Here is an 11,726-nt window from a genome sequence, read left to right on the forward strand (position 1 = left end):
GTTTTCAGAATCTCATCTTGTGATCTTTCTCTCTTCTACATCAGTCCCAACTTCTGGTTCTGACTCAGAAGAATTTTAAAGTAACAGAAAACCCACAAAAATTCCCTGGGTTTTAAAGTCAGCTGGAATTTTAGGCTCCTCCCTATATCAGTCACTCAGCTTCTGAGAACTGTTTTTCGTCCCTTGCCCTGTGAACTGGGAGTCTACTCTGTTTAGACAGAGGTTTCACTCTTTCCGGTTTTGGAAACTGATCATGCTTCTCAGGCAAGGGGATCAATTACTCTAAAGAGGCCATTTTGCCGACCCTTTGTCCTGGGACAGTGTTGGGGCAGAGGGATAAGAACAGCTGTTTGCTGCACCTTCAGAGGCAGGCAGACTCTGTCAGAGCCCCAGCTGTTGCAGGCCTGAACTGGGTGGCTTCGGAGATTGGGATGCCACTTTCTGTGCGGTAGACCTAACTGAGCTTCAGCTATCCTCCTAGATGGGCTTCCCCCATGGCTCAGCTGCTAAGGAATACATCTGCAATGCAGGAGACCTGGGTTCGATCCCTGGGTTGGGAAGATCCCCTGGAGAAGCGAGTGGTTACACACTCCAGTATCCTAGCCTGGAGAATTCCATGTATAGTCCATGGGGTCGCAAAGAGTTGGACACGACTGAACAACTTTCACTTTCACATCCTGCTAGAACCTTGCTCAGGATACCAGCTATCCTATTTTGAGAATACATTTCATCTACAAGCATTTCCCCATAAGAATTCTCTCTATATTGCCACATACACCACACTTGTTTTCTTTAATATTGGTACTTTGAACTGAACACAGTCCCTTTATAGCAGAGTCTCAAAGCCGAAATTGTTTCTTTTTAAAAAATATATGTATATATTATACCAGTCTGTTTGAATCCTGGGCTCATCCTTGTACTATAACATTTCTATACAATAGATGAAGACAAAGCAGAAAAAGTTGACCAATAGGCTGACTACAGAGGAATATAAAATATAAAGCTTAGGTAAGAAGAAAACAGTAGAGAAGAAACAAAGATCTCCCAGTAAAATACTCCTGGGGCTAGATTATTCTTCGTGTCCATATCAGATTCATGCAGACATGGCTTTTTCTATTTTTGTTCTTTTAGATTCCTTAAACTGGGATTCATATGAACAAGGAAAACAAATGTTTAATTATCATGTGTGTTTTCCTTCTTGGAAGTTTTTGAAATAGTAGCTATTGTTAGTGAAGTGCCCTTTACAAGAATATTAATAGCTAACATACGTTGAATGCTTTCTCTGTGCCAGGCCCTGTTTTTTATACACATCAACATACTGGTTTGTCTCATCTTCACAACTTGTGAGATACACCTATTATTCTCTCCATATCACAGCAGAGGGTACTGAGACACAGACACACTAAATCATTATCATTAGCTCAATGTCTCCCAACTAGCAATTCCTGGAATTTAGCAGCAGGCATTTTGGCTTACCACATGCTTTCCCGCTACAAAATGTCTCTGTACGCTTGGTGTTTATGTGTATGCCTCACCTAATCATAGGTGAGTTTCCCTTAAGAAATGGTTATCTTTTGCTTCCCCTAAGTCAAGTTAGGCCTTTTATATATTATTTTAATTTAAATATTTGCAGAACAATTTTTCTGCATTATTATTACTAAAATTTGAGGAATTTCTCATCACTATTTTTTTCCCTTTAATTTACCTGGTATAAATTAGCATAGCTGGGCTTCCTTGGTGGCTCAGATGGTAATAAATCTGCCTGCAATGCAGAAGATGTGGGTTCAATCCCTGGGTCAGGAAGATCCCCTGGAGAAGAGAGTGGCTACCCGCTCTAATATTCTTGCCTGAAGAATTCCCTGGACAGAGGACCCTGGTGGGCTACAGTCCATGGGGTCACAAAGAGTTGGACACATCTGAGCAACTAACACAGTAATATATGATGGCTGGAAGTGAGTAGTCTAATGCATCAATGGTCATAGCAAACACCCTCTTCCAATAACATGAGAGAAGACTTCACATGGACATCACCAGATGGTCAACACCAAAATGAGATTGATTATATTCTTTGCAGCCAAAGATGGAGAAGCTCTATATAGTTAGCAAAAACAAGATGGGTAGCTGACTGTGGCTCAGATCATAAGCTCCTTATCACCAAATTCAGACTTAAATTGGAGAAAGTGGGGAAAACCACTAGACCATTCAGGTATGACCTAAATCAAATCCCTTGTGAGTATACAGTGGAAGTGAGAAATAGATTTAAGGGACTAGATCTGATAGACAAAGTGCCTGATGAACTATGGATGAAAGTTCATGACATTGTACAGGAGACAGGAATCAAGACCATCCCCAAGAAAAAGAAATGTAAAAAAAGCAAAATGGCTGTCTGAGGAGGCCTTACAAATAGCTGTGAAAAGAAGAGAAGCAAAAAGCAAAGGAGAAAAGGAAAGACACACCCATTTGAATGTAGAGCTCCAAAGAATAGCACGGAGAGATAAGAAAGCCTTCCTCAGTGATCAATGCAAAGAAATAGAGGAAAACAATAGAATGGGAAAGACTAGAGATCTCTTTAAGAAAATTAAACATACCAAGGGAATATTTAATGCAAAGCTGGGCTCAATAAAGGACAGAAATGGTATGGATCTAACAGAAGCAGAAGATATTAGAAAGAGGTGGCAAGAATACACAGAAGAACTAAACAAAAAAGATCTTCATGACCCATATAATCATGATGGTGTGATCACTCACCTAAAGCCAGAAATCCTGGAATGTGAAATCACAAACAAAGCTAGTGGATGTGATGGAATTCCAGTTGAGTTATTTCAAATCCTAAAAGATGATGCTATGAAACTGCTGCACTCAATATGTCAGCAAATTTGGAAAACTCAGCAGTAGCCACAGGACTGGAAAAGGTCAGTTTTCATTCCAATCCCAAAGAAAGGCAATGCCAAAGAATGATCAAACTACTGCATGATTGCTCTTATCTCACACACTAGTAAAGTAATGCTCAAAATTCTCCAAGCCAAGCTTCAGCAATACGTGAACCGTGAACTTCCTGATGTTCAAGCTGGTTTTAGAAAAGGCAGAGGAACCAGAGATCAAATTGCCAGCATCTGCTGGATCATCGAAAAAGCAAGAGAGTGCCAGAAAGACGTCTATTTCTGCTTTATTGACTATGCCAAAGCCTTTGACTGTGTGGATCATGATAAACTGTGGAAAATTCTGAAGGAGATGGGAATACCAGACCACCTGACCTGCCTCTTGAGAAATCTGTATGCAGGTCAGGAAGCAACAGTTAGAATTGGACATAGAATAGCAAACAGACTGGTTCCAAATAGGAAAAGGAGTACGTCAAGGCTGTATATTGTCATCCTGCTTATTTAACTTCTATGCAGAATACATCAAGAGAAACGCTGGGCTGGAAGAAACACAAGCTGGAATCAAGATTGCCAGGAGAAATATCAATAACCTCAGATATGCAGATGACACCACCCTTATGGCAGAAAGTGAAGAAGGGCCTCTTGATGAAAGCAAAAGAGGAGAGTGAAAAAGTTGGCTTAAAGCTCAACTTTCAGAAATCTAAGATCATGGCATCTGGTCCCATCACTTCATGGCAAATAGATGGGGAAACAGTGGAAACAGTGTCAGACTTTATTTTGGGGGACTCCAAAATCACTGCAGATGGTGACTGCAGCCATGAAATTAAAAGACGCTTACTCCTTGAAAGGAAAGTTATGACCAACCTAGACAGCATATTAAAAAGCAGGGACATTACTTTGTCAGCAAAGGTTCGTCTAGTCAAGGCTATGGTTTTTCCAGTGGTCATGTATGGATGTGAGAGTTGGACTATAAAGAAAGCTGAGTGCCGAAGAATTGATGCATTTGAACTGTAGTGTTGGAGAAGACTCTTGAGAGTCCTTTGGACTGCAAGGAGATCCAACCAGTCCATCCCAAAGGAGATCAGTCCTGGGTGTTCATTGGAAGGACTGACATTGAAGCTGAGACTCCAATGCTTTGTCCACGTCATGCGAAGAGTTGAGTCATTGAAAAAGACCCTGATGCTGGGAAAGATTCAGGGCAGGAGGAGAAGGGGATGACAGAGGATGAGCTGGTTGGATGGCATCACCAACTCAATGCAGATGAGTTTGAGTAAACTCCAGAAGTTGGTGATGGACAGGGAGGCCTGGCCTGCCTCAGTTCATGGCGTCACAAAGAGTCGGACACGACTGAGCAACTGAACTGAACTGAACTGATCAATTGTAACAAGCGAAATATTAAGCTTCCCCCAGCGTTTTTGAGTTATAAGCAAACAGGCTGATGGAAGTAAAAAACATAGTTTTCCCCTTGTACCTGTTCAAAAGTGTCTATCATTTGGGGCTATCAAAGCTTTTTCAACATTTCTTTGATTTAGAAGGTTTTAAGTTATTCCTGAGATAGGTGTCGCTTATCGCCTCTGATGGGTAACTTCTTTTATATATAGTGACCTTTGTCTTTCTGTGATCAAGGGCAGTAATGTAGCCATGTGATTTGATTAGAGAAGGGGTCTGGAGTCTGTTGGGTCTTGATCAGCCCCATCACTTAGACAGGTTCCTTATCTTTACTGTATTTTCTCATCTGTAAAATAGCATGATAATGGTACTTTCTTCATACGCTAGTCATTTTATGATGACTGTGAAAGCTAACATTTGTCAAGTATTTAGAATGGCACCTAGCATATAGTAAGCCCTCAAAATTATCACTTTATTAATGGCTCTACAATTAAGGCCATGAAACTCTCCAAAATATATGAGGGGTTTTTTGGTTTTTGTTTTTGTTTTTAAGATTAACTTAGAAGTTCACATCTTTTCTCCTTAAAATTTACACTAGTTCTTTAGGAGATGTTTTCAAAATGACAATTAGACATAGTTTAAAACAAATACAAACAAAAACCCAAAGCTAAAAAAACAAAGAACTACTAGAAAAATATGAGGTATAAAACTGCCCTTTCTGGGAACTTTTTGACAGAAATAACCTTTTGAGAAAACTTCCATCGAGGGTGTTGTGGCAAGAAAGGTTTGCTGCTTCATCCGTACCCAGGGTGAATGCGTGCGAGTTCAGCCAAAAGGGACTTCATGGAACTCCAAGATTCCAGTGACGACTACATTTTTAGATATATTTGAAACACTGAAAACTTGTGACTCTGTCAGCATTATTCTGTTTAGAATTATCCTTGTTGAAATGTCTCAAGTTCTTATTGGTTCAGTAGCAAGCCAAGCTGCGTGCTGATTCATCATGATAAGAAAGTTCCTTGAATTACTTTTACTGGGAAAGGCATGAAGGGTAGCACTTCCTTTTATGTAGAGCCTTTGATTTTTTTTTTTAAATGACATTCCTCACTACCCGCAGCCCATAAATTTCACCTTTTCATCCTGAAAGAAAAGTGAAAGAATTTTGGGAATTCAAAAATACAAAATCACTGTGAAATCTATTTCCACTTATAAAACAGAGGCTTCTTTTTAGACTGGTTTTTCACTTCCCACATATTATTATAGCATCTGATTTTATAAGCAATCTTATGAAAGTAGTGGGGTACTTTCTAATGTCACTCAACATAGTAAAAGCCATCCATTAAGCATATACAGTGGGCTGTTGGTGGGTAGTTTGGTGAAGATACAATTAACAGGTCTCCGAGAGTGGGGCATGTTCATGTCGTACTGAAGGGGGAGCCTGGGCTTGGGTGTCAGATAAGTATGTAGTTCCAACCCTAGCCCACTACTTGTAAGCTTGATGATTGCCAGACAAGTTGGTTAGCCTCTCTGAGCTTCAGATACCTCACCTATGAATGGAAGTAATAGTGCCTTCACTTCCAGGGTAATTCTGAGTAAATTAAATCACAATGTCATTGGTTAAGGGTGTAGGTCGACATGAAATCCAGGGTCCGCTGCTTAATACCGTGTGATCTTGGGCAAGATATTCAGCCTGTTTGTGCCTCAGAATCCCATCTATAAACTGAGGATTATGGTGATACCTATCTCATAAGGACTGCTGACTATAAAAGATAATTTGAGGTGGTTACCAGAGGGGTGGAGGTGTGGGCGGGCAAAATGGGTGAAGGTGGTTAAAGGTGCAAACTACCAGTTACAAAATAAATAAGTCCTGGGGATACTGCGTAGCATGTAACTGCAATTAACAATGAAAAAAAGGCGAAAAAGTTAGCTGCTGTCATGTCTGACTCATTGTGACCACATGGACTGTAGCCTGCCAGGCTCCTCTGTCCGTGGAATTCTCCAGGCAAGAATGTGGGAGTGAGTAAGCATTCCCTTCTCCATGGTGTCTTCCCAACCCAGGGATTGAACCTGGATCTGACATACTACAGGCATATTCTTTACCATCTGAGCCACCAGGGAAGCCCATAGTTAAGAATACTGTATTGTACATTTGAAAGTTGCTAAGAGAGTAGATTTTTAAAGTTCTTATCATAAGGAAAAAAATTTGTAACTATGTGTGATGATGGATGTTATAGCTGGGCTTAACTGTGATGATCAGTTTGCAATATATACTAATATCAAATTATTATATTGTACACCTGAAACTAATAGTAATATACTGTTATATGTCAATCATATCTCCATTTTTTTTTTAAAAAGAGAGAATCTATGAAGATACTTGGGACAACTCAGGGCCCAAAGTTTGTGCTCAGTTAATGCTAGGTATTATAATTTACATAAAATATTTATGACCACTCCTGGCTTTTAGTAGAAACTTAATACATCATCCCCTCACCCTATCTTTTCCTTAGATCTTATGAGATTGTGTGAATGACTGTTACAGCTTACATCCCCACCCGTGTCCTCTGTACTTGAACTGTAATCTAAACTCAGGCTCTTTGTATGATCTCGAGAACAGACTATTCCACTAACTAAAGATATCAAAGACTCTCTCTGACTTCTAAAATGTCTCCTGAAGAACAATTTAAAATACTTACTGTTGTTTTTTGATATTTAGTTCCAAGAAGAAAATTTTTCTTAATTTATTCCCTAAATGTGCATTTCTTTTCAACTTAGAGCTAATTGTGATCTGTGTTTATATTCCATGAACAACTAATAATAGTTATCAGGAAGCTCAAGAAGTAGGGGCTATGAGGGCAGGATTCCTCCATGGTATATTGGAATGTTATTATTTTAAATATTATTATTACTATTACCAGGTAGAGGAAGAAGGGGCTTCCCTGGTAGCTTAGACTGTAAAGAATCCACCTGGAATGTGGAAAGCCTGAGTCTGATCCCTGGGTTGGGAAGATCCCCTGGAGGAGGGCATGGCAACCCACTCCAGTACTCTTGCCTGAAGAACCCCTATGGACAGAGGAGCCTGGCGGGCTACAGTCCATACGGTTGCAAAGAGCTGGACACAACTGAGCGACTGAGCACAGCACAGAGGAAGAAGTGTCGGCTGGAAAGTAGGTCCTTGTAATTACTTTTATTAGGGACCCTGAATGTATTGCATAAGTCATGAAACACACAAAATTTAGATAAACACAAGAATGAGGTATAAACAGAGGTAAACATGAGGAACTTTACATTTAGAACCAAAAAAATGAAAATTTATGAAATTCTGTGTATCAATAACTATTTAAACTATAGGATCCTGTAGAAGTCTAACTTTTTATACTTAAGAAATACTTTATTAGCTGGCATAGCTCTGATAAAATCAGGAATCTGAGAAATATCTGACAGGATTTGATATTTCTAAATTAAATTTCTCTTCATTCAGTTGCTTCTGAGTAGTAAGGTCTATGGGCTCTTCCTTGGTGGCTCAGATGGTAAAGTGTCTGCCTACAATGTGGGAGACCTGGGTTCGATCCCTGGGTTGGGAAGATCTCCTGGAGAAGGAAATGGCAACCCACTCCAGTATTCTTGCCTGGAAAATCATATGGACAGAGGAGTCTGGTGGGCTACCGTCCATGGGGTCACAAAGATTCAGACACGACTGAGTGACTTCACTCACTCACTCACTCAGTAAGGTCTATGATTTCCAAGTGCCAAATGGTAATTCAGTATAAAAGTATACATACTATGGAAATATTCTTTTTTTTTTTTTAATTTAAGAAACTGGCTGTACCTGATAACATCAAGGAAAAGATAATCTGATTTGGGGGCTTTTGGCTGTTATTGGCCCGATGTCGCACAGGATGGTCTGTAATTTTTTTCCTTTTACTTTCTAACTCAGACTAGCCTTTTAGCAATTTTGCCTGGTGTTTGGGTCCTGTGGGAATTTACTAGCTTGTTTTATGGCCTTTGGCCAATCTTGGTGGGAAGTCTACAGAAGAATACAATTTTGCTTTTTCCCAGAATACTTGTTGACAAACTCAGTGGCACCGAAGTGTTACATGAGTCTTTATGTCCCCCAGAGTCCAGTGATAAGGGGACTTGAGACCAGCAAGGGTCAGTGCTTCTGGGAATATGATGTTGGTTCTCAGAATTTACATATTTTTCTCATGAACTTTTAACAATTTTTATAACAAACTCAACAACTCTGACTGTAAGAGGGAATGAGAACACAGCCCACTGCTTCCCTCTGGAAACATTTTAAGCATTTAGCTTTTTAGAAAACAATCACTTCTTTTTGATGACCATGACTTCAAATACCCTTCCTGCTCGGCCAGTGGTGACTCATAAAATAGCAATAGATTTCAGGAATTCACCTGTAGAATATGGGTGCTTGTAGGTTCTCAAATTTATAACTGGATTAAATGATACAAAGCAAAAAACTTTTGTTTGGAAGATTAAATCCAAACTCAGACACTAACAGCCGTGTGTCTTCTTGTGTTCTCAAGAGACTTCTGTGAAAGTGCTGCAGTCAGAGTGTATGATATGCCTGTCAGCGGAAAACGGCCTTCGAAGTTTTTTTAAGCTAGTAACTAAACAAAACAGTGGTCCCGCATAAGTTAGTCCATTCCCTTTAAACACAGATCATTTGTTCTTAACATATCAGATGTGACCCTTGCTGCCAGGCTAGAATTCAGCTGTGTGATAATATTCAGGAGCGCTATGAAACCCACGTTCTGGAAGGAGTCAGCACTATCTTGAAGAGTTAAAGAACCCTGGCTTAGTCTCAAGAACTATTGTAACTCAGATCAATTTTCCTATAGTTAAGATGAGTTGCTTCCTGTGAAGATTAAATGAGATACATGTTATCATTAAAAATCATACAAGAAATATTTTGAAGTACAAACTTTTACATGCTTCAAAATGACAGCCCCAATGTGTCTTATAAAACATATTCTTAAAAATGTATGCTTTATACTATCAATGAATATTCAAAATGCAGAAACAGTGTGATTTTCTTCTCTCAAAGAAGAATGAGTTTATTATTGAAATATTAGAAATAAAACTGTAACTGTTCTAAGATCAAAGTGGCAATGGTTAGATCCCCAATCTTAAGAGTTCTGTGATTCAATCTGCCCTTCTATAGGACTGAGAGGAGTATGTGTACTTAAATTTACAAAGCACCTTTCTTCATAGAATATCTGGTCTTGTGTGCTGTACTCAGTATGGTACAACATTCCAGGAAGAAAGGTTAGAGACATTATTAAGGGGACACTGGTAGAAAGAAATTTGCATAAGGTCTTGTAGGAAGTCAGTGACTATTGTTACATTTTATTTTATATCCCAGTGCCTGTAAACCATATAATGTACATAAGGCGCCTAACATAACACAAGCACTCAGTAAATGAACGTTGCCATTGTGTTGGTGATGAAAACTTGACTTCATAGGTGTTCTGCATAGAAATTAAGCTAACAAAGGCCAAGCTTCCTCATACCCTCAAACCAGTCAACTAACCAACTGAAACATCTGCTACCAAGAAAAGCCAACAACACCCAGAACTCAAAGGGTGTCCAGTGGGAAGGAAGCTGATGTCATGAGTCCTAAGTCTCCCGCCTGCCACACTGACATCATTTCCAGAACTCCAGTCTGAAAGGTGACACACCCAGCTTATTCTGCATGCAAGTTCCCAGGGGCTCCCTGGCTGAGGAAAAAAGACAAAGAAATCTCTTCTCCTCCAGGGAGTTGGCTTAGTCCTTCTCCCCTCCATGCCTTCATCTCTCAGGATGAAGTTAGATTCTGCTGTGGATACAATTCTGGAAGATTCTCTGCCTTTTCCATAATTTGGGACTGAATGGTTCCGGATGAGAGCTATGCTACCAGCTCCCAGTCGAAGTTGTGGACGCTTTGACTGCATACCTGCCATGCTTCTTGGAAGCTTTTTGGGAACCCCATGACAGTCCCAGCCATGTTAGCTGTGTCTTTAGTCATCAACTCCAAATAGTAGCTCTGCTCAGATGGCCACCTGTCCTACAGGAAACAGACCCCAAACACTCCTCATTCCTACATACCACAAACCACTGGACAACTGGGAATACTTGCGGGTCGTCACCATTCTAGGATACTTTTGAACCAGAGGACTCAAATTGACTACCTTGTGTTCCACTGTCTTCTCCCTAATTCACGCCGTTCTTTCAATGCTGTGTTAAGAATGCAAAGTTATAAAAATGACCTCTTTTCCTGCTTCACCTTAAGATGCCTTTTTTGGTTGTTCTATTAGAAAAGAATGCAAAATGCACAGCATTCAACAGACTTCCTTTCCAGGGAACAAGTAGTACAAACAATAGTATTATATAATGGATAGACTGCTTTTTCCTTTATCCCGTATGAATCTTCCTAATTGATTTCCCAAAAAGGGAAAAAAAGACCAAGCTACATCCTGTGGTTCTAACCTCTAGGTAAACTGCCATCAAAGCCAATAGAAGATTTTCCAGAGAAAAAGAATAAGCCCCATTGTTCTGTAGCTAACTTAATTCTCCTCTGTGTTATATCATAGAAATACCTATGGCTTGCAGTTTTGCAGTGTACAGAGAAGTGGAAATGTTCACAAAAAAGAAACACAGATATTTGCAGAGTGATATAAGCGAAATATCAGGAAAAATGACTTAGAACAGCTCATACAGGAATTTTTTTTAAATACATTGAACAGATAAAGAAGATAGTAATATTTTAATAGGATAGTGAAAATATAGCCGATTGACAGTGATAGCAGAAAAAGAACAGGAATACAGATATTTTAAGAGGATTAACATGGTACCATGTACCCTCACACCAGGCAAACTTTTATGAGAAGTCTCTAGACATATCTCTTCTATTGAGAAGATGGTTTTCCTTGGAGTTGTCAAAAATGCTTTGTGGTTCTCTACATTAATTCATGTTGAATAGTTTCCGTGGTTGGTCAGACTTGGACTTAAAATAGATATGAGAAAGGTCTTCAGGTTTACTGTCAGAAACATTATTGACTTCAGAGCCAGCTGGATGATGACATGGTGTGTGACCAATCCAAATTTACAAGGTAACCTTGCCTTAATCCTCCTGGTCCATCAAATATAGATAATAAAATGAAGGTGCAAGAATAGAATTGCCAGGAACAGTGGGAGAAACAGTGGTCAGAAAGCAAAAAATAAACAGAAGGAAAAACTCTGTGAGGTCACTCAGAAATGATGCTAATAACTGTGTGTTCTCACCCTACAGCCTCCACACACATGGGGTTCCTTGTGCTTCACAGTCAGCCCCCAGAGTCAGTAACCCTTCAGTAACCCAGAGTCGGTAACCTCCCAATCACATGGTTTCCAAAAGGAAAACAATGGTCACACATGTGCCTTTATCTGAAGCCTACCCACCTTTTGATAGGTTCCTCCTTT

The 11,726-nt window shown here is 39.7% G+C and overlaps 1 protein-coding gene across 4 annotated transcripts in view; it reads right to left on the reverse strand.

Moving 5' to 3' along the window:
• The window catches only part of SYNPO2 (synaptopodin 2), a 202,097-nt gene that overhangs the window by 20,046 nt on the left and 170,325 nt on the right, over positions 1-11,726 (reverse strand). Inside the window, exon 5 of one of the 4 annotated variants that reach the window (XM_013964455.2) lies at positions 4,181-5,408. The exons of the other annotated variants lie outside the window; for them this stretch is intronic. Coding sequence (XP_013819909.2) covers positions 5,376-5,408 — 33 coding nt within the window. The 3' untranslated portion in view covers positions 4,181-5,375. Of the gene's footprint in view, positions 1-4,180; positions 5,409-11,726 lie in introns of those variants that run through there. 4 annotated transcript variants of the gene reach the window in all.

Source organism: Capra hircus, chromosome 6 (assembly GCF_001704415.2).
Source record: "Capra hircus breed San Clemente chromosome 6, ASM170441v1, whole genome shotgun sequence".
Taxonomy (NCBI): domain Eukaryota; kingdom Metazoa; phylum Chordata; class Mammalia; order Artiodactyla; family Bovidae; genus Capra; species Capra hircus.